The 23,669-nt window shown below is 37.3% G+C and overlaps 1 protein-coding gene across 1 annotated transcript in view; it reads left to right on the top strand.

The window, feature by feature from the left end:
• Positions 1 to 23,669, top strand: part of PLEKHA8 (pleckstrin homology domain containing, family A (phosphoinositide binding specific) member 8) — a 52,806-nt gene that overhangs the window by 27,228 nt on the left and 1,909 nt on the right. The window contains exons 10-13 of the mRNA XM_012640752.1: positions 3,133 to 3,191; positions 10,269 to 10,399; positions 11,213 to 11,283; positions 21,752 to 21,813. Of these exons, the coding sequence (XP_012496206.1) occupies positions 3,133 to 3,191; positions 10,269 to 10,399; positions 11,213 to 11,283; positions 21,752 to 21,813 (323 nt within the window). The remainder of the gene's footprint in view (positions 1 to 3,132; positions 3,192 to 10,268; positions 10,400 to 11,212; positions 11,284 to 21,751; positions 21,814 to 23,669) is intronic.

The raw sequence follows: 23,669 nt of genomic DNA on the forward strand, positions 1-23,669 counted from the left end.
TCTTGCTCAGGCTGGTTTCGAACTCCTGAGCTCAAACAATCCGCCCGCCTCAGCCTCCCAGAGTGCTAGGATTACAGGCGTGAGCCACCGCGCCCGGCAAATGCACTTACTTTTGTAATCCACATCCCTATCAAGACATAGTATGTTTTCATCACCCTAGAACATTTCTTGTGCCAGTTGGTTCCCAACCTACCACTCAGTTTGAGGCAACTATTATGTTGATTTTTGTCACAATAGGTTAATTTTGCCTATTCTAAAACTTAAATGAAATTGTATCATATACTCTTTTTGCACCTGGCTTTTCTCACATAGTATGTTTTTGAGATTCTTCCCTGTTGCAATTATGAGTAGTTCATTCCTTTTTATGGCTGAGTAGTAGTTCATTAAATGAATATACCGTAATTTGTTTATTCATTCTCCTATTGATGGATATTTGGGTAGTTTCTAGTTTGGGACTATTACAAATGAAGTTACTCTGAACATTTTCATGTCTGTGTACAAATGTTTTCATATCTCTTGAGTAAATACTTAGGACTGGAATTACTGGTTCATAGTTTAACTTTGTAATAATCTGCCAGACAGTTTACATAGTGGTTGCACAATTGTGTACTTCCTAGTATGAGTATTCTAGTTGCTTCACATCTGTACTAGCGTTTGTTGATGTCAGTATTTTTGGTTTTGGCTATTCCTGTGTTTAGTGGTATTTCATTGTGACTTTAATTTGCATTTCCCTGATGGCTAATGATGTTGAGTACTTTCCCATATAATTATTGACCGTTGCTATATTTTCCATTGTGAAGTATCTGTTAAAGTCTTTATCCCATTTATAAAAGTTGATTTTCTTTTTACTTGAGTTGTGAGAGTTCTTTATGTATTCTGAATAAAATTTTATTGTAGACATACACATTGTGAATATTTTCCCCAGACTATGACTTCCCTCTTTCTTTTCTTATTGATGTCTTTTAAAAAGCAGAAGTTTTTAATTTCGATGAAATTCAATTTATTCTTCTATAGTTAGTGCTTTGAGTGTCCTAAAAATCTTTGCTTACCCCAAAGGTCATGAAGATATTCTCCTATGTTTAGTTCTAGACCCTTCTAATTTTTACATGTATGCCTATGACCCATTTGGAATTATTTTTTGTATGTGGTGTGAGGTAGGGGGTTGAGGTTATTGTTTTTGTTTTTTGCCTTATGATGTCTGGTTACTCAAGAACCATTTGCCAAAAAACCATTCTTTTCCCTTTTACGTTGCTTTGGCAGCTTTGTTGAAAATCAGTTGGCCTTATAATGTGTATTAGGGACAGATGTAGGTGAGCAGAGTTAACCACAGGAAAAGGTGGGGCAAAAATGAGGAGGCCAATGAGCATTTAAAACCTAACCCAGAACAGCAGGAACTTGCAATTAGGGACTTTTCCCAGCCGTGAGCATGCGCAGAAACTAGGAGCTCATATCCAAAGGTAACCTTTTCCCTATTAACATACATTAGCATTGTAAAAATCACACCCAGTGCTGTGACAGTTCACAATTGTCATGGCAACCTCTGGAGGTTACCTTCTTTTGCTTTCTATTTCTGTGCTGAAAAGCCTGCAATAAAAGCTACTTGTGTAAGTTGCTTGTCTATCATCACTCCATCATACCGGCCTGGCTTGTTAGTCTTCCAAGCCAGGAGCCAAGGAACAGGGACAGCATCCCTCAAAAAATCAACCCTGACAATGTGGATCATTTCTGGACTCTTTCTTGTGTTCCAATGATCTGTTTTTTCTTATGCCAGTACTACAGTTCTTAATTACCATAAGGCTTGAAATCAGATAATGTAAGTCTTCCAGTGTTGTTCTTTTTCAAAATTGTTTTGGAAATTCTAGGCCTTTTCCATGTCCATGTAAATTTTAGCTTTTTAATTTCTATTCAAACACCTTTTGGTTTTTGGTTAAGGTAACAATTTATCTGTCAAACAATTAGGAGAAAATTGACATCATAAACAATATGGAGTCTTCCAAGCCATCAGCATGTTATATCTCTCCTTAAGTCATCTTTATTTTTTCTTAACAATGTTTTATATAGTTTTTAGTGTAGAGATCTTAATTAGAATTTTTTGGTTTTTAAAGCTATTGTAAAAAAATGTTTTATTTCATTTTCTAATTATTCATTATTAGCCTGTAGATACAATTGATGCTGAGAGTTGTTTTTATAATCATGAATGAGTTAATTTTATAAAATGCTTTTTCCGTGTTTATTGAAATCTTTGTGCTTTTTTTGTAATTTATTAATATAGTGAATCCATTATTTGGGTGAATTTAATTCATTATCTTGCTATTTGTTTCTACCATCTCACTACTTATTTTCTATTTTTCTTACCTGTTCTTTGTTCCTTTTTTACTCCTTTCTTGACTTTTAGCCAATTAATCAGTTATTTTTTAGGGTTCTTTTTATTTCCTCTTTTAGCTTTTTAGCTACCTATCTTTGTTCCTGGCTTTCTTTTAGATCAGTCAAGTATTTTTTATAAGAATTCCCTGTCTTTTCTCTTTTGGCTTTTTAGGTGTACCTCTTTGTTTTATTTTTTAGTTACTGCTCTTGCCCAAAAGAATTATTCGAACTGCATATGTAATTTCAAGTTTTCCAATAGGCATATTAAAATTAATATATTTTATTTAACCTAGTATATCTAAAGTATCATCTCAACATGTAAATCAGTATAAAGAGTCATTAATGAGATATTGTGTATTCTCTTTTTGGTAGTAAGTCTTCAAAATCTGGTCTGTATTTTACACTTGCAATACATTTCAGTTTGGACTAGCCACCTTGTAAGTGCTAAATAGCCACATATCTGGTGGCTACCATATTGGACAATTGAGCCATAAGGATTACAATATATATTCTAAATTTATGAGATTATTTTCATCTTACTTGCCACTTAGGACCTCATTATAGGTACTCACCTCAGAGTAGTGTAATAGAGCAAGGTGATAACAGTATCCTGAGAAGCTTTTGAAGCTTATGTCTAGAAATGCTTTGGAAGCAAAAATTAAAGTTGTTAGGGAAGTGATCTGCTAAATTTATTGTTGATATAAAAAATATTTTCCACTTGAAAAAATTGCTTTTTATAAAATGTTTTGATCCTTTCCTTTCTTCTAGACAAACTTGGCCCTACGGTATTTGCTCCTGTTAAGATGGATCTCGTTGGAAATATTAAGGCGAGTATGCTGGCTTGTCTCTGTGGAAACTTTTAAATAAGGGAAAACATTTTCAATATTTTTGTGTTTGACAAGAATAAATTAAAAAGTGAATGGTGTATCACAGCTCTTTAAGAGAGCAGATATCTTTCTTCTTACATTCTTACATTTCTTTTTACATTCTGAAAGCTCAGTAAGGGAATTACTAAGCCTTTATCATTAATATCATTAAAGCTAGTGGTAAGCTTTTGGGAGAATGGAATATTGATTTTGAAAATGAAACCAGGATTTCCTTTTCATGCCCAGAACATGGATCAGTAGAGTTTCACTCTTATGTCAACACTGACTTTTTAAATTTTAACAATGAAAAGTTACATTTTTCCAAAAGGTATATTAGATAGTGAAAATCTGGGACTCAAAAGGCCCAACTCCTAGTTGTAGCTGTGGGACCATCAGTAACTCACCTAATCTCTCTGAGCTTATCTCCTCCCAGTAAAATGAGTCGGTTGTATATATTACTTTCAACTTTGGGTCCCTTTTTACATGTACATTGAATTACCTTCTTGAGCTTATAATACTAAATAAAAATCTGTCTCCTTTGTCATTGGCTACTACTCTTTAAGGAAGCAGTGCAAGGAATTCCTATAAATACATCTTTCTTTATTGTGAATTTGGACAGAATAGTTGCATGATATCTCATTTGAACAAACGATTGTTGATTTTATACTTAGAATGAAAAGTATCTACCAAAGACAGCTATGAGAGAGGTTCTGAGGCAGAAAAAAATACTTCAAGAACAAAACTTTAAAAGCCTGAGACTATTTAATTTTAGCAGAAGCCTCAGAATTTTCACACAAAAAACCACATTACCTCGAAAACAAATAAGTTATTTTGATTTCTTAGAGGCCTGCTTGCCAAACTTGTCTCAGTACCATACTGATTTACTTTATAACTTCATCATTTTAAAAATTCCAATAGATTTAGGAGTACAAGTGTTTCTTTTTTTTTTTTAAATAAATGAATTACATAATTCATTCTGAAGTCAGGGATTTCAGTGTATCTGTCACCAGAATAGTGTACATTGTACCCAATAGGTAGACTTTTATCCCTCATCCCCCTCCCATCCTCCTACCTTCTTAGTTTTCAATGTCCAGTTTATGACCATATATACCCCTCATTTAGCTCCTACTTATAAGTGAGAATGTGTGGTATTTGTTTTTCTATTCCTGAGATACTTAGGATAATGGTCTCCAGTTCCATCCAAGTTGCTGCAAAAAACATTATTTCATTCCTTTTTATAACTGAGTAGTACTCCATGGTATATATATGCCACATTTTCTTTATCCATTCATCTGTTGCTGGGCACATAGGCTGATTTCATGTCTTTGCTATTGTGAATTGTGTTACAATAAACATTTGAGTGCAGGTGTTTTTTTTTAATGAAATGGCTTCTTTTCCTTTGGGTAGATACTCAGTAGTGGGATTACTGGATTGAATGGTAGGTCTACTTTTAATTCTTTGAGGAATCTCCATACTATTTTCCTTAGAGATTATACTAGTTTATATTCCCACCAACAATGTATAAGCAGTCCCTTTGGCAGCATCCGTGCCAACACCTATTGTTTTTTGACTTTTTAATAGTGGCCATTCTGATGGCCATTATTCTGAGGGGTAAGGTAGTATCTCTTTGTGGTTTTACTTTGCATTTCCCTGGTGATTAGTGATATTGACAATTTTTTCATATGTTTGATGGCCATTTGTTTTCTCTTCTTTTCAAAAAAATCTGTTCATATCTTTTGCTCACTTTTTGATGGGGTTATTTGGGTTTCTTCTTCCTGATTTATTTCAATTCTTTTTAGGTTTGGATATTAACCCTTTGTCGAATGTATAGTTTGGAAATATTTTCTCCCATTCAGTAGGTTCTCTATTTATTCTGTTGATTATTTCCTTTGCTATACAGAAACTTTTTCGTTCAATTAAGTACCATTTATTTATTTTTGTTGTTGCTGTATTTGCTTTTGGGGTCTTATTAGTCATAAATTCTTTGCCTAGGCCAATGTCCAGAAAAGTTTTTCCTATGTTTTCTTCTAGAATTTTTATGGTGTCAGGTCTTATATTTAAGACTTTATTCCATCTTGAGTTAATTTTTGTATATGGTGAGAGATAGGAATCCAGTTTCATTCTTCTGCATGTGGCTATCCAGTTTTCCCAGCACAATTTATTGAATATGATGTCCTTTTCCAGTGTATGTTTTTGTCTATTTTGTTGAAAATCAGTTGGTTATAGCTACATGACTTTATTTCTGGATTCTCTATTCTGTTCCATTGATCTATATGTCTACCTTTATATCAGTACCATGCTATTTTGGTTACCATAGCCTTGCAGTATAGTTTGAAGTCAGGTACTGTGATGCCTCCAGATTTGTACTTTTTGCTTAGCATTGCTTTGGCTATTCAGGCTCTTTTTTGGTTCCATATGAAGTTTAGGATTATTTTTTTCTAGATCTATATGACATTGGTATTTTAACAGGAGTCATGTTGAATCTGTAAATGTTAAAATAGACATTTTAACAATGTTGATTCTTTCAATCCATGAGCATGGAATGTTTTTCCTTTTGTTTGTGTCATCTATGATTTCGTTCATCAGCGTTTTGTAGTTGTCTTTGTAGAGATCTTTCACCTCCTTGGTTAAGTATATTCCAAGGTATTTTATTTCTTTGCAGCTATTGTAGATGATATTGAGTTCTTGATGTGACTCTGGCCGTTATTAGTATATAAAAATGCTACCAATTTGTATATATTAATTTTGTAACCTGAGACTTTACTGAATTTGTTTATCAATTCTAGGAGTCTTTATGATTTCCTAGATGTAAGATCATATTGATGACACGCAGGGATAGTTTGATCTCCTCTTTCCCAATTTGGATATCTGTTATTTCTTTCTGTTGCCTGATTGCTCTACCTAGGACTTCCAGTACTGTGTTGAATAAAAGTGGTGAAAGTGGGCGTCCTTGTCTTATTCTGGTTCTTAGAGGGAATGCTTTCAACTTTTCCCCATTCAGTATGATGTTGGCTATGGGTTTGTTATATATAGCTTTTATTATTTTGAAGTGTGTTCCTTCTGTGCTTAGTTGGTTGAGGGTTTTTATCGTGAAATGGTGCTGAATCTTATTGAATACTTTTTCTGCATCCATTGAGGTGATCGTATGGTTTTTGTTTTTAATTCTGTTTATGTGGTATATCACATTTATTGATTTGTGTATGTTGAACCATCCTTGCATCCCTAGAATGAAATCCACTTGATCATGGTGAATTACCTTTTTGATGTGCTGTTGGATTCAGTTTGCTAGTATTTTGTGGAAGATTTTACATCTATGTTCATGAGGGATATTGGTGTGTAGTTTTCTTTTTTTCTTGCATCCTGTCCTGGCTTTGGTATCAGGATGATACTGGCTTCGTAGAATGAGTTAGGGAGGACTCCCTCCTTCTCGATGTATGAAACAGTTTCAGTAGGATAGGTGCCAGTTTGTAGGTCTGATAGAATTTGTGAATCCATCTGGCCCTGGGCTTTTTTTGTTGGGAGATTTTTTTTATTACTGTTTCAATTTTGCTACTCATTTCAGTCTGTTCAGGATTTCTATTTCTTCCCAATTCAAACTTGGGAGGTTGTGCATTTCCAAAAATTTATCCATTTTCTCTAGATTTTCTAGTTTGTGTGTGTAGAGGTTTTTATAGTAGTCACAGATGATATTTGGTGTTTCTGTGGTATCAGTTGTAGTGTTTCCTTTTTCATTTCTGATTGAGCTTATTCAAGTCCTTTCTCTTCTATTTCTGATTAATCTAGTTATTGGTCTATTGATTTTGTTTATCTTTTCAAAGAACTAACTTTTTGTTTTGTTGATCCTTTGTATTCTTTTTTTTGTTTGTTTCCATTTTCTTTAGTTCTGCTCTGATCTTTATCATTTCTTTTCTTCTACTGGCTTTGGGTTTGGTTTGTTTTTCTAGTTCCTTGAGGTGTGACATTAAGCTGTTAATTTGTGATCTTTCTGTCTTTGATGTAGGGATTTTAGAGTATAAACTCTCTTGGCACTGCTTTTGTTATATCCCAGAGATTTTGGAAGCTTGTGTCATCTTTGTCATTTGATTTGAAAAATCTTTTGATTTCCATCTCGATTGACCCAAGGATCATTCATCAGCAGATTGTTTAGTTTCAATGTATTCATGTAGTTTGGGCAGTTCCTCTTGGAATTGATTTCTAGTTTTATTCCACTGTGGTCTGAGAAGATACACGGTATGATTTTGGTTTTTCTGAATTTACTGAGACTTGTTTTGTGGCCTAACATATGATCACTCTTGGAAAATGTCCCATGTGCTGATGAGAAGAATGTATATTCTGCATTTGGTGAGTAGAATGTTCTGTAATTGTCTGTTAAGTCCATTTGTTCTAGAATCCCGTTTAAGTCCAGTGTTTCTTTGTTGGTTTTCTGCCTTGATGATCTGTCCAGTTCTGTCAGTAGAATGTTGAAGTCCCTGGCTATTATGATGTTACTGTTTATTTCCTTGCTTAGATCTAGTAGACTTTGTTTTATGAACCTGGTAGCTCCTGGGTTAGGTGCACATATATTTATGGTTGTTATGTATTCTGTTGAATTGCTCCCTTTACCATTATTTTTAATATAACAATTGTCTTTCTTTTGCTATTGTTGATTTAAAGTCTGTTTTATTTGATATGAGAATAGCTACTCCTGTTTGCTTTAGGTTTCCATTTGTGTAGAATATTTTCTCTACCCCTTTATTTTGGGTCTATGAGAGTCTTTCGAAATTAAATGGGTTTCTTGGAGACAGCATATATTTGGGTTGTGTTTTTTAATCCCTTTCAGCCAATCTATATCTTTTAAGTAGAGCACTGTGATTGTTTACGTTCAATGATAGTATTGACATGGGAGGTACTTTTCAGTTTATCATGTTGATTGTTACCTAGTTGCTTTGTTTTCTCCCTTGTGTTTCTGTTTTATAAGAGCTGTGAGTTTTAACTTTCAGGTGTTATTTCACTAGTGGGTATTGATTGTTCTGTTCCATGTATAGAGCACTTTTAATCATATCTTGCAGAGCAGGTCCAGTGGTGACAAATTCCCTTATTGTTTGCTTGTCTGGGAAAGACTTTATTTCTCCTTCATTTGTGAAACTTAGTTTTGCAGGATAAAAAATTCTTGGCTGGCAGTTATTCTGTTTAAGAAGAGTAAAAATGGGACCCCATTCCTTTCTGGCTTGTGAGGTTTCTGCTGAGAAGTCTGCTGTTAGTCTGTTGAGTTTTCCTTTGTTAGTTAGTTAATCCTTTCATCTCACAGCTTGTAGGATTTTCTCCTTCAGTTTGATTTTGGCCAGACTGATGACTGTGTGCCTTAGTGATGTCCTATTTGCCATAAATCTTCCAGTTGTTTATTGAGCTTCTTGTATCTGGATGTCTAAGTCTCTAGCAACACCAGGGACGTTTTCCTCAATTATTCCTTCAAATAGGTGTTTTTCATGCTTTTTGCCTTGTCTTCTCCCTCAGGGATACCTATGATTCTTACATTTGTTCACTTTGCATAGTGCCATAATTCTAGGAGACTTTGTTCATTCTTCTTGATTCTTTTTTGTCTGTATTTTACTGGGTTAATTCAAAAGCATTGTCTCCGAGTTTTGAAATTCTGCTTGGTCTAGTCTGTTTTTAAAACTTTCTACTATATTTCGACATTCCCTAAATGACTCATTTCCAGAAGTTCTGTTATATTTTTCCTTATACTATCTAACTCTTTAGTGAATTTTTCATTCATGTCCTAAATTATTATTTTTTTTGGTTCTTTGTGTTGGTTTTCAAACTACTCATCAATCCCATTGATCTTACTTACCATCCGTATTCTGAATTCCATATCTGACACTTCAACCATTTCCTTTTGGTTGGAGTCCATTGCTAGAGGGCTATTATGATCCTTTGAAGGTGTCAAAACAGCCTGTTTTTTTTTCATGTTGCCAGAATTCTTATGCTGGTTCCTTCTCGTCTGAAACCTCTTCTCTCAGCTCAAGATAGATAGCTTTGCAATACAACCATTCTTCTCTGCTTAGTGAAGAGAGGGAGAGGTCCCTGGAAGGCATGCTTGAGTCTTACTCTGGAAGATTGACCAGGCAGGAGAGGGGTGGCTACACTGTGAGCCTTTAATACTGCTACTCCCCTGCATCTTCCTGTTCTCCTGGGGTTGTCACGGGCAGTCAGCATGCATGGCGTGAGTGCTCACCCTACCCGGATCCACAGCTGTGGCAGGGGCCAGCATGCAGCAGCAAGCATTTGCGCTACACCACTCAGACTGCAGTGACAGGTGCCCAGGCTGTGGGCCCACTGTCTGTCCAGTTCCTGCAGCAGCTGTGGCTGGGTGGGGCTGCCCAGGCAGTGGCAGTGGGCACTGAGTCCTCAGGCACCTTCTCTGCCCAGGTTCCCTGGCAGTGTTGGGGGTGCATGCCATCCACCCACAAGGCTCACAAGAGTACCCAGCCTCCCTGCTCCCTTCCTAGCCTGGCAGGGGATATAGGGAGGTGGCAGCAATGAATCTGCCTCCCCCCCAGGTAGCTGCAGCGTTCTGGGGCTGAGACCTCAAAATGGTGCCAACTGCAGTGCTTAGGGTTCATAAGCAATGGGACCCTGCTGTTCCTTCTCTCCGAAGCAATGCCACTACACAGTCTCCAGTCTGCTCCCAGTGTCAGTCTGGTGGCCTGCTTCAGTGGAGTGGCCCTCCCACAGCTCTAGCTGCAGTGTCTGCAGGGGAAGTGTAGCACCACAGGGTTCTCTCCTTCCCTTCCCCCCATGTAGGCCCTTTCCCTGAGTACCTCTGATCCTACTGAGTGGGTCGCCCCACTCCCTCTCCTTCACTTTGGGTGCCTCCCGTCACCTCTCTGTTGATTCCCAGTGCTCTTTCTCATACGATCCATGTGAAGGTGAATATCTACTTGCAATTTCAATCCTCTCCATGAGAGCTGTGTGTGCAGGCTGCTTCTAGTCAGCCATCTTGGCCCCCCTCCAATTTTAGCATTTTTAACTTAGGTTGTTTCCTTTCTTTTTCTGCAGAAAGTAAATCAGAAGTATATAACCAACAAGGAAGAGTTTACCACCCTCCAGAAGATAGTGCTGCATGAAGTGGAAGCAGATGTGGCCCAGGTTAGGAACTCAGCTACTGAAGCCCTCTTATGGCTGAAGAGGTAAGGCTGATAGGGCGGGGCAGCAGTTAAAATCCAGCTTAATTGAAATGTTACCACCAAGAAAACTATTATGTAAAGGAGACTAATTCCTAATGAAGGATCCAACTGAATTGTTTAGCCACTTCTAGAAGGCCTGATGAATAGAACACCAACTTTATTTTTTTTTTTGCTTCCCTGTTTATGGTGATAAATATTTTTAATAATATATATAAAGATAGAAATCTTAAAGGACAGTAAAGTGAACTGGTTTTTCTTTAAATTAGTGGCTCTCTATCTTCAGTGTTAATCAGAGTCACTTGGAGGGCTTGTTAAAAACAAGAGTTTCTGATTTAGGAAGTCTGGGGTATGGCACCAGAATTTGCATTTTTAACAAATTCCCAGGTATGTGCTAGATCCACTGGTCTTGGGACCACTTTTTTTTTTTTTTTTTATTTCAGCATATTATGGGGGTACAGATGTTTAGGTTACGTATGTTGCCCTTACCCCCGCCTCCCCACCTAAGTCCGAGTTTCAAATATGCCCATCCTTCGGGTGGTGCGCATTGCACTCTTTGTGTATGCTGATACCTGTTTGGGACCACATTTTGAAAACCACTGCTTTGGGTATATCAGATGGGGCTGGGGAAGGGTCCAGAGCAAACTAAAAGGAAGTGACGGGAGAAGCTGAGGACGGACTGCCACGTAATTCGACCTGTTTACTGCTGAGCCCAAAGTATTACTGAAATTGAAGCTGGTGTCTGCCATTTCTTTGTACCCATTCAACATAAATCAACTTTGAAAATAATATTTCTTTCTTTCTTTTTTTTTGTTTTAGAGGTCTCAAATTTCTGAAGGGATTTTTGACAGAAGTGAAAAATGGGGAAAAGGATATCCAGACAGCCCTGAGTAAGTGTTCTTTACATTTTAATTGATCAGTTGAATAGGATTTGGAGTGGAGACCTCTGGAGAGGGAGATAAGGTATAAGGAAAATTTTTGCTTTTCAGGATTTGATTTGTTTTCTTATTTTATTATTATCCATTGTTTGCTTCCTATATGCTTTGTTTAAAAAGGACCCATGAGACAGTGACCTAGTAATCTAGATTTTACTTATTAAAAAATAGTATGTTTTAAGGAAGCACTGAATTAAAAGAAAGCCAACCCTTAATAGGAAGATCTAATATTATCAAGAGATTGGTTTTCCTAAATTAATCTTCAAATATGGTATAGTCCTTGAAAATCAGTATTCAAAGAGAAGCTAACTTTGGAGACCATAAAAGAGGGTGGGAGGGGATCCTGTGGATTTGTTCCAGAGTGAGAGTAAGGGTTGGTCATCATCCTGTATTCCTCAAATGCTCTGCATGTTCCTTTTTGTAGTGCAAGACCAAGACTGGGATAAAGGCACTGGTCAAAGGAGATCGTCTTATATCTCCAGCCTTAATGCAGTGACTGCAACATCGTAGGTGCTTAATAAACATTGGACAGGTGGATGGGTGGGTGGATGTATAGACTGATGCATCTATCAGACCATTTTGGATGATGTTAAGATTTAGAAGCATCCACACAGTGCTTCATGGAGTGGCTAAACTCTCTTGTGGCTTACAGGAAATTTTTCTAGCATGGGGTGTGTGTGTGGGTGGGGAGCAGAAATGAAATTCCATCATATTTTGAAGCCCTGCATTAAAGTATTATAATGTAGAGGTGCACACAGTCAAGCTCTAACTAGCCATGATTGTAAACAGTGAAATGAATTAATAGATGCCCCTGGTAGGGAGGGGGAGCCAGTGCTCTGTGTGGCATTTTTCGGTGTCCTGAGTGGGTTCTGCCTCTCTCTGTCAGGCTTCCCGTAGGCCATGAGTCCTCAGGGATTCTTCCCCTACATGATTCCCTCTGTCCAACCTGTCCAGAAATTGCTGACATGCCATAAAACAGTAAGAGCTGACATTTCCATAGCACTTTGTGAAGAATTTAGACAACTTAATCCTTGCATCAATCCATTTTTACATATTAGGGAACTGAAATTCTGAGAGATTAAAATACTTGCTTAAGACCACACAATGTCTGAAGCAGGGTCATTTTGGAGCCTGTGTCTCAAAGGTCCTCATTTCTCCGACAAAGGGTCTTCTCTACCATCCCTGAACCACATGCACTCTTTGTTTTGTTTTTGGTTTTTTTTTTTAAGAGACAGGGTCTCACTCTCTGTCACCCAGGCTGGAATGTAGTAGCATGATCATAGCTCATTTCAACCTAGAACTCCTGGGCTCAAGCCATCATCCCACCTCAGCTTCATGAGTCGGTAGGACTACAGGTGCATACCAACACACCTGGCTAATTTTTTTGTTATTTTGTAGAGATGGGATCTCGCTATGTTGCCCAGACTCCGGGCTTCAAATGATCCTCCTGCCTTGGCCTCCCAAAGTGCTGGGATTATACGCGTGAGCCACTGCACCTGGCCTCCACCTGGATTTTTGAATTCCCCATACATCCCTGAATTTCTAGATAGTCTCGGTTATATTCTCCCCCATGTGTCCTGATTTCAAGTACTAACAGTGTATTCACCGCGTCTACTCATGCCCCCTAACCAGTATCTGTCAAGCCTTATGGCTTATGGAGTGATTAGGGTCATGGGTTCTGGAGTTGTTCTCTGGGGTCCACCACCAATTAGTGTTCTTTCCTTAGGCAAGTTACTTAAGCTTTCTGTGCCTCAGTTTCCTCCTCTATAAAATGGGAAGGGTGATACTATTTCACTAATAACGTTGTTGTGAAGATTGAGTAGGTTCATTCTTGTGAAAAAAATTAGAAAAGTATTTGGTACATAATATGTGCTTAATAGAGGTTAGCTTCTTTTGCTGTTTATATTTTTATCATCATTATCATGAAATATGAAGTTGATAACTTTCCAGAAAATGGGGCTTATTTATTTCAAATCAGAAATGGAACGTTTATAAAGCTCAGATGCCAAGCCAGAAACTTCTGTCCAGAGTAACTTAGTGTGGAAATTTCACACCAAAAGAAAGACTTCTCCACGTCTTGGAGATGCAGACAATATGGCATTCAGCACTGTGTGCCTGGTGGAGTCCACATGTCACATGCTGCTATTGCTTTGTTAGGGGCTGTCTGTGGGAGGGGAGAAGGTCGATGCTGATCTCATTTAGTCCACTGCAGGAGCTGCAGTAGAACCCAGCTGCTTACAGGACACTAGCAAGTTTTGACCCCAGGAAGTGGAGAGGAAATTAAGCTTATACCATTTCTGCCTTGTCCCCACCCCAATTCTGCCCCCTTTTCTCCTCTAGCTGGTACCTCTTGATTTGAAGACTGGGCACAGGAGATGTTGACTTTGTAAAGAGAAGACATTGAAGGGCAAAAGCTGCTTTGTGACTGAAATAATCACAGCCAATCTCAGCTTTTCCTTCCCTTTCTTCCCCTTCAGCACTGTTTTCAATGAAAAGGAAAGTGGGGCTGTAAATTTGACATTTTCATCCTGATGTTCAGGCTTATTTCAAAGGTGGTTTTTATGATTTAAATCATGTCTTCGATTGTAGTAATCCCTAGTTCCCTGCTGCTGCTCAGTGTGAGGAGATGAAGTTCCCCTAAGCAACCCAGCCTCCCTCTAGACACAGACACTACAAGCTCTGTGCAAACAAACACAATTTTACAAGAAATGTTCACGTAATGGTTGTTCAGAACCCCTAGGCTCCTTGATGCATATTTCTTCTGAGATAACGGCTTCTTTTTTCTCATTTTGAAGTCACAGCTTTTATAAGTGAACTGATACCTTGTCTGAAATGAGGGAGGGTGGATATGTAGGTGAAAGAGAGGATATGTGTAATTTGTAGGCCATATATAGGCAACTTAGCTTGCTTTTTTAATTCTAAAGTTGAATTTGAGTTATTGTAATAACAGCTACCATTTATAGAGCACCCATTTTTACTATTACACTAAGTTCTTGGTACACATTTGAATAAATCTTCCAAATACTCCCTTTTTACAGCAAGTAAACTGGGGTTTAGAGAAGATAAATACCTTCCCTGGGGTCTCAGATTCCAGATCAGTTGTTCTCAAACTGGTCTAATGATACCAGCATCTTCATCACCTGGAAACTTATTAGAAATGTCCAGACTTGGCTGAATAAGAAACTTCAGAGGTGGGGCCTGGTAATTATTTGTTAACAAATCATTCGGTTGATTCTAATCCATGCTAAAGTTTGAGACCTATTCATCTAGACCTAGGCCACTGAAGCTTACCTTTCACTTGGCTATACTTGATTATTTTGGAATTTTGACTGCATCCGAAGGATAGTTAATAAGCAGGAATAAAAGTGCTGAAATTAGTCACAGCATCCATCAGTTTTGCCTCCTTTTCATTATAATTAGAAAGCTTTCCAGAAAACACTGTTTAAGAAAGGTTTTGAGGGGCCAGGCGCGGTGGCTCACGCCTGTAATCCTAGCACTCTGGGAGGCCGAGGCGGGTGGATCATTTGAGCTCAGGAGTTCGAGACTAGCCTGAGCAAGAGCAAGACCCCATCTCTACTAAAAAAATAGAAAGAAATTAACTGGACAACTAAAAATATATATATATAAAAATTAACCAGGCATGGTGGCACATGCCTGTAGTCCCAGCTACCTGGGAGGCTGAGGCAGAAGGATTGCTTGAGCCCAGGAGTTTGAGGTTGCTGTGAGCTAGGCTGACGCCACGGCACTCACTCTAGCCTGGGCAATAAAGCGAGACTCTGTCTCAAAAAAAAAGAAAAAAAGAAAGGTTTTGAGATAAATGTTCAAAAGCTTGTGCAATCTTAGTGACGGTGGAGATGAGACATGATTTGTAAAGTCCTAAATGACACAGTGGAAGCTTTGACATCTATTACCTTTCTGGAAAATGCAGTTGTAGTCATTGTATTGCTGCAGTTCTGTGACCTGGAACAGTTCCCAGCATCTGGAAGGAGGCCTTAAGCTTTATACCGCCTTCTTTTACACTTGAACTGTCACTTGACTTCCCCATATCGATGATCAGAGTGTAACATTTTGGGTGGTTTCATGCCAAGAACTGCTCTATACCCTTAGTGTCCTGTGCCATTCTGTAGAGGTCATTTTAAAGGAGTTGGATTCACAAAGCAGATATGTTTAATGGTTTGCCATAGAGCTGGGCCCTCCATTTGCAGATGCCACATCAAAAAGAAATTTTGGAAAGCATCCTTGTGAGTGGAAGGAAGAAAAGTTGCTTTGGCATTTCATGGACCATTGTACTAAATGTTACATGTTCTGCACTGTTGACTCAGCTGGGTAGCATATTTTCACATCTCTCACCTCAGAATGATTCCACAAATGTCAAGTAAAAATTAACCCAACCAAAGTCTTATTCTGGCACAGAATAGGAAAAATTTTAAAAGGATGCTCAGTCATGTATTTAATATGAAGAGACTTTCACAGACAAGGAGAACTAAGAGAGACAGTCAGAACTCATAATCATATGTTGAACATAAAATCATAACTTGACTAATTATTCCCCCAAAATATTACGGAACATGAATTAAGTCATAACCTCACCCAAACCACCCACAGCATATGCCTCTACTGGCAGGACTGGCTTACGACACTTTGCCTAAAGTGAACAAAGGGCATTCTGGGTGCCTGTTTCATTTCTGTCTGCTGTCATTGAGTTGGCTTTTTTCCACACAACTCATTTTGCCTGAAGCTTAGTCACTATAAGGAATTCAGAGAGTACTTTCCTAATAGCTCAGTTTTTAAAAAATTATAAATATTTCAGGCATTTAACAAATATCTACCTAATATACAAAATAATTCAGTACAGTTAAGTGCCCATGTACCCCTTGATCCCATTACTTGTTCTGTACACCCAGAGACATTATAAATAGAAAAGGCATGCCACAGACTGATAGAAGATGTGTATAACTCATAACTGAAAGTATTAATATCCAGAAAATATAAAGAACTCCGATGATCAATAAGGAAAATAAAACCTAGGAGAAAAATGGTCAAAGTACATGAACAGGCATCATTTTCCAGAGATCAGCATCCTGAATTTGCTGTTTATCATTATCTATGCATGCATAAACATGCATTATGATAATGCATGTTTTTATATTTTTACTATATATTTATGTGTCCATAAACAGTACCTAGTATTAAACTGCAAGTTTTAAACTCACATGGTGTCATATTGTACACATTCTTCCTTTTTCACTCAATATTGTTTTCAGATTTATTCACTATTGATACTTGAGTCCTGGCTCATTAACTTTCCCTGCTATTTAGCATTTTGTTGTATGACTAGACCACAGTTTTTAAAAACTAATATACTGTTGACGGACATAGCCAATTGCAGATTTTCACTATTACAAACAATGCTACCATGTACATATTCCTTTTGCACATATTCTCTGTCATGTAGAAGATTGTAAGATCTGAACAGCACACTGGGAAAAGGAGGAGGCTGCTAGTAACTGAGGGTGACTGGTCCAGGGGTTCTAGCTATTTGCAGATCTGTAATTCACTAGGCCTTACTGGTTGAGAAGCCGTGCTGTCAGAGCAGTGGTTCTCAAACTCTAGCCTGTGTTGGCATCCCTGGAAAACCCCTTAAAACACAGATTGCTCTGTAGGTCTGGACTAGGGTCCAAGACTACATTTCTAACAAGTTCCTAGGCTTTGCTGAGGCTGCTGGTGTGGGAACTACACTTTGAGAACTGCTGCTCTAATATATAATAGAATTGGAATGGCTGAACCACATTACTACATACTGCCAAATTGCTCTCCGGAGTCTATAATTACCAGCAGAATAGTGAGAGTTCCCAATGCTCCACATTCTTGTTAATATTTGTAATTGTCAGACTTTTAAGTTTGTGCCTGATGGTTATAAAATGATAGAATATTGCCAAAGTTTGTGTTCTTAGATTACTAGTAAGGTTGAGCAGCCTTTCCTGTTTTCATTGGCAGTTTGATTTCTTCTTCAGCAAATTGCCTGTTCAAGTACTTTGACCAATTTTCTCTTAGGCTTTCTTTTCTTTATTGATTCACGAGAGTTCTTTATGTTTTCTGGATATTAATGTTTTTTAGTTACGAGTTGTCAATATCTCCTTTCAGTCTGTGGCATGCCTTATCTCTTTATTTATGATATCTTGGTATACAGGAGTTTCGAGTTTTTATATAAACAGACATGTCATTCTTTTCTTTTATGGTTTTCACTTTTTATATCTTGTTTAAGAAATCCCTTTCTCCCTTGGGGTCACAAATATGTTCTCTGATATTTTCTTCTCAAAGTTTTATAGGTTTGCTTCTCGTATTTTGTCTTCAATCTTCCTAGAATTTATTTTTGAGAATGGTATAAACTAGGGATATAATTCTATTATTCCTAGTTAGAAAATCAGTTGTCTTAGTAGCATATATTGGATTACCCGTCCTTTTCCCATTTATGTATATCAGAGTTGGTATTACATACATCTAAATACCTTGCTAAATACCTCATAGCAAGTTTCTGAGTTACTTGTAATGAAATCAGATCTGTGGTGTTTCTATAATTAGAATAAGGTGCTCATTCTTTCAGAAAATGACTGGAAAAGACATTATTTTTCATTTTCTTTACTTTCACCAAGAATAAACATTAGTTTTTGTTTTTGTTTTGTTCTGTTTTTTTGTAGAATGGTTTGATATGACAAGAATTCCCCAAGTTCTCATTGCTTTTAGGTTGGTGACCTTGGGCAAGTCACTACCTCTCTGGGTCTTCCGTGCCTTCATTTGTAAAAGGAAGAGAATTGGGCAAGGTGATTGTCAAGGCTTCCTATTTGGAAATTTTGACTCAGTCTCTGGGGAACTGACACATCTCAAAGAACAGGGACAAAGGTATCATTTATGTCTTTCAGAGGCCAAAAATACTCCCAGATTATAGAACATGCATTATGATAATGAACTGGTATTACAGTGAAGATTAATGTATTTCATTATCTCTTTTCTAGGTAACCAAAATAAGTCAGGCTTAGACTTCATCTTATTTTAATGCAGCCTCATGTGGCAAGAGTATTTGCAGCCCTAGCAGTCAGCTAAGGACTTTTGACAGATATTTTTTTTGTGAGTTTTATTTCATTTTTTGGTTTTAAATTGCAGCAGTGGTCTTCCTGGACCTGTTAGGACTCATCCCAAATTCTGTGACTCCGTCTTCTCCCATTAGACCTTCTGGCCCACATTTTGCCAGGTGGGACTCTCTTCTGGCAAGGTACAGGTACAACAAGGAACAGCTGCTTCTTCTAGCCTGGCCAGGTGGGAAACACAGATCGTGCTGCTGTACAAACACTCCCTCCTCCTTAGGCCAGGATGCCCATGCTGTTTGGACTCACAGCACCTTTGTCTTCCTTGTCTTCTTGCTGTCCTTTAGAAGAGAGCGTAGAGAAGGGCTTTTTGAATGGTTGACTTGAATGGCAAAGTATAGGAAAGGTATAAGGTTCTCATTGCAGGCGTGGCACTGAGTCCAGAGCCCATTTTAAACAAGCAGTTTGTCTGACCAGGTAAGCTTTGGAGCTGAAGGTTCAGGGTTCAGGACACCTATATCTGCTACAGACTGTAAAGAAGTGTCAGTCTCATCTTGTTACTTTTCAACCACAATTCCAAATCAGAATGATCATGACCTTGGTAACAGAAGAAAATAATACTTTCTCGAGAGGAAAAAAAGACTAAGAGAGCATTTCCCCAAAATGCCCACTGTGGTTATTTCTGGGAGAAAGGATTATGGGTCTCTTTAATTCTCTTCTGTTTAAATATTTTTCTTATTTTTGATAATGGACATACATTACTTGTGAAATCAGAAAAAAAGCAATAAATGTTGTATTTTTAAAAACTCCCACTATGCCTCAGGTGCAAGTTCAGAATCCTTGACATGGTGGTTAAAGGTCCTCACACTTTGGCCCCAGCTCCATGCTCACCATTCCCAGCATACCATGACCATTCACAGCTCTGTGGTGCTTCATCTGTCTGCAACACCACCCACCATCCTTCTCTCTACCCACCCAGCCTTGAGGACTCGTTCCGAGAATTCACTCTGTTCTACACTCCCCTTTAGGCTGGATTAGTTTCTCTGTTCTTTCTGTTCCTATTGCACTGTGTATAAATCTCTACTGTAGCAGTTAGCAGTTTGTGTAATCATGACTTGTTAAATGTTGGCTCTCTTATAAAGCCATCAACTTCTTGAGGGCGGGGAATTGACTGAGTTTAAATCACCTGAAGATCCCTCTGCCTAGCACAGTCTGTGGAGTGTGGTAGACTCAACACTAAATTCTTGTTGAGTGGAGCAACTGTTCGTTGTAGATATCTACCAGCAAATTTTAATGGTATTTAATTTATTTGTTTATCATTTAATGGCCTGGAATAGGGTCACAAGAAAGAAAGGATTCCTATTATCTTACCTCAATAACTCACCTCAGGATGTTTTCCATGGACCTGTGTACTCTGGCCAGACCAGAAGGCTCCTCAATTGCTGGTTTTTCCTAGAAGCTGTGCCTAGTATTCTCTGCCCATCAATATTATACCTTTTGTGGGTGAGCCAACCGTTTTCTTCACTTTTCTCAAGATATCCTCACTAAGGCCTTATGTATCTAAAATTTCCCTGATACCACATGTCCCCTTACAGAGAATCAGCCAGGTTTTATGTGTGGCCTGAGACAGGTATCTTTGACCATGCTCTTGTCTACTCAGACTGTTCTCCTAAGAAAAAAACTAAATTTAATCTTGGGCTCTCCTGTTTCTAAGAGTCTTCGCCATATGTGAATTTATTAATTCTTTATCATTTATCACTTCTGTTTTAGCTTCACCACCCTGGGTACTGGCATTCCACCCTGTTTCTAATACTTTAGATAACCAGGGACATCTGTCGTTATATTTCAAATGTATAGTCTTTTATATAAAATACAATACATATTGAATGTATGTTCTTTTATATAAAATATAATTATATTTTATGCAAATGCAAATTATGTGAAATTGAAATAGATGTACTAAAAGTATTAATAAAGCTTCATCCAAATTTTTAAAATAAAAGTTAACTGGAATTACATAATTTCAAAGCTGGCGGGCTTGGGTAAATGGTAAACTATGTCAAGCCGCAGTCACATGGCAGCGCCAGTTTGGCTAATAAAATGCAAATACCTGACTTCCTTCAGTGGACCCTTCACGGGCAGTGTCCTTTGAGCCTCATTGCTTTTCACTGCATAGGAATATGTACTTGCGGTTTTAGTGTCTGTCTTTCTGTTATTTTAACATCTGCTGTTGTTGTAATTGAAAATACGTTTATAGCCTATTACAGTGTCACCTAAGCATTTATGAAATGGTGGTAGTACTTGTGCTAGTGCTAAAACTAGCACATAAAAATAAATAAGTTTAGAATACAATTTAAATGTGGGAAAGCATGAAGACAGTCAAAACAGTCCCATTGTATGCTGTGCTGTTAATTTAGGAATGAGCACTCTGTAACTACTGGAGATGATGCTTAGAAAATAAAATGGAACATTGAAATAAAAACGTACCATGGTGATGTAGATCTGTACCTCCTGAGAATGCATTTATTCTTGTGGAAAAATCAGCCTTGAATTTTATACATACTGCATTATTCAAAATCTTTAGGAACATATCCCTCACATAAAATACATCCATCTTATTCTTGTTTTTTTCCAGTAATTATTATATTCCTGTTTTTAAATCTCATTTTAAAACACATTGGGACAAAAATAATAGGTTATTGTATATAGTTAAGGTATAAAACATGAGTGACATTTATTAATAGGTCTCACCAGTTACTTTAGCTTAATAACTTCAAGCCATTCTCTCCACAATATTTTTGAAAGTTTGTAGCTTTAATACTGTATACCCAGGATCATAGGAACATTCAGGACAAACATTTGACATCCCAGAATAGAATGTTAGCATTGGAAAGAACCTTTGAGATCATTTTACAAAGGGGAAACAGATGGTTAGAGAGGGCAGCTGAAGGAACTGTCTCAGGGTCATACAACATTTCAAAAAACTGTATTTCTGTATTTTTTAATGGTGTATTTCTAATTGTATTTAGTCTCAATGTTTCAATGGTCTTTCCTCACTATTTCTTTATATGTATTGAACTTTTCCCACTGTAATAATAAGTTTAGATATATTGACCCAAGGTAAGAGTGAAAGTATCTGTTTTTCTTTTTTTAAAAAAAAATTCATGTGGACTTTTTTCCTATTTTAGACTTTTGGAGTACAAATTATGTAATTTGATTTTTTACATCAGTTCCAAACACCAATAGGGCCATGCTACTACATACATTAAAAAGTACATTATATAAAGAGCACATCAAATTCCGATGAAGTTGTTCCTCATGGCGTTTTTCTTCTTTTCAAGATAACGCGTATGGTAAAACACTACGGCAACACCATGGCTGGGTAGTTCGTGGGGTTTTTGCGGTAAGTAATCCTTCTGCTCTTGGTTCTGATGGTCAGAAGCAAGGTGTTTTGTGTATATGGTGTTTCTGCTTTGTTTTTTGAGGATAAGAACTCAGTGTTGCTTATTTCATTTATGTGTATAGGCCTTTGGTATGTGGAAATGTCCACACTAAAAAGTGTCTAGACTAGCAAAGATTATTAAACATGAATAAAAGAGTATGCTTTACCCTATCCAGTTCCAATGACCTTGTAGAGATTTGCCTGAGAGATGGTTGTCTTTCTGGTAAGGTAGTAAAAAGCTTGCATATCACTGCAGAGGTTGGAAGGAAGCAGTGATACCAAATATTTACCATTCAGGAGAAATGATGCATTCAAGTGATGAATTCCAGCTAATAGCTCCCTCTGCTGCCCCATTGTATTCATTCTTTTTAATTCTCAGGTCTTAGTTGATTTTTTTTTATTAGTTGAATTTTGTCTTTGAATAGTAACTGTATTGGGTGTGCCAGTGGCTAGGGGTAGACATCTCTTTTTATCCAATTATTTTCGTTGTGAAGGTGTTTGTATTCATGTATTTTGGCTCCAGTTACCCAACACCTCCTCCCTCCCAGGATGTTGAGCTAGGAGGAGTGCAAACCTGAGAATCATCGAATACCGGGGGTAGATGGCCCCTTTATGTTAGCAATGATACTCTGTGATTCTTCCATCCAGGGAAAGGTCAGTCTTAGTCAAGAAATGTAGCCATGAAAAGGCAGAGCCTCATAATTGTATGCTGGGACACTCCTAAGCATGAATCTTTAAAATGACTTTTTAACTTACAGCCCTTTTCCCCAATTTATAGTAATATATACTACAAAATATTTTACAAATTATGGAAGAATAGAAAGGAAAAAAATTAAAACTGTCCATGTTTTCCATTTTTCACATTTTTGTGTTTTACTTCATTTGCTTTTATTTTTGTATCTTTATGTATTCTTTTAAATATTGATCTATTTAATTTTATATATTTAGGTAAATATATATTTCTGTTTATAGGTGTTTATAGTGTATGTATATAATTATCTTTATATATTTGTATATACATATAAGTTTTTTCTACATTTAGCTTGTATTTCTTTATCCCCCCCCAATAGATTCTATCATGACCATTTTTAAATGACATAACAATCTTTGAAAAAACACTATTTTTAATGACTGCATAGTATTTCCCTAGTCCGGTGGTATCAAAATTTATTTGTCCAGTCCTCTTGTCAGAAACTTAAACTGCTTCTAAGCCTAGAAATAAAACAGCATCTGTTTACATGCACTTTTTACTAAAACTGTTATTTCCTCAAAATAGGTTCTTAGAAATAGAATTGCTATGTCTAATACCAAGAACTATAATTACAACTTACAGTTTTAAGCACTTACCATGTACTACATGTTTTAAGTGCTTGACATACATAAATTTCGGAATCTCATAACTCTGAGATAGGTTCTGTTATTTTCCCTGCTTACAGACAAAGAAACCTGAGACACAAAGAGATGAGGTAACATACCCAAGGTTATAGAGTAAGAACATTTTGAAGGCTTTAGGTATTATTGCCAATAATTTTTAAAGTTGCAGGATTTAAAGAAAGTAAATTACGTCAAGCATTTGGCAACAGCCTTCTCAATAGAAGATTTAAGTCTGTAGCTGGATTGGCCCTTTCATCCTCTCTACTATTCTCCAAGTCATCCCTGCTTTGGAAGGTCTGTTGAGTTTTTTAATGTGCTAATATATGGAGTCAAATTCATTTTAACTGATCTCAGTCACTCAGGGAAGCATCGTTTACATCCAAGGAATTTGTCTCATTTACCAGCCAAATAGTGAACTTTTATCCTCCAGCAGTTATAGTCCA

Source organism: Propithecus coquereli, unplaced genomic scaffold (assembly GCF_000956105.1).
Source record: "Propithecus coquereli isolate 6110/MARCELLA unplaced genomic scaffold, Pcoq_1.0 Scaffold156, whole genome shotgun sequence".
Taxonomy (NCBI): Eukaryota; Metazoa; Chordata; class Mammalia; order Primates; family Indriidae; genus Propithecus; species Propithecus coquereli.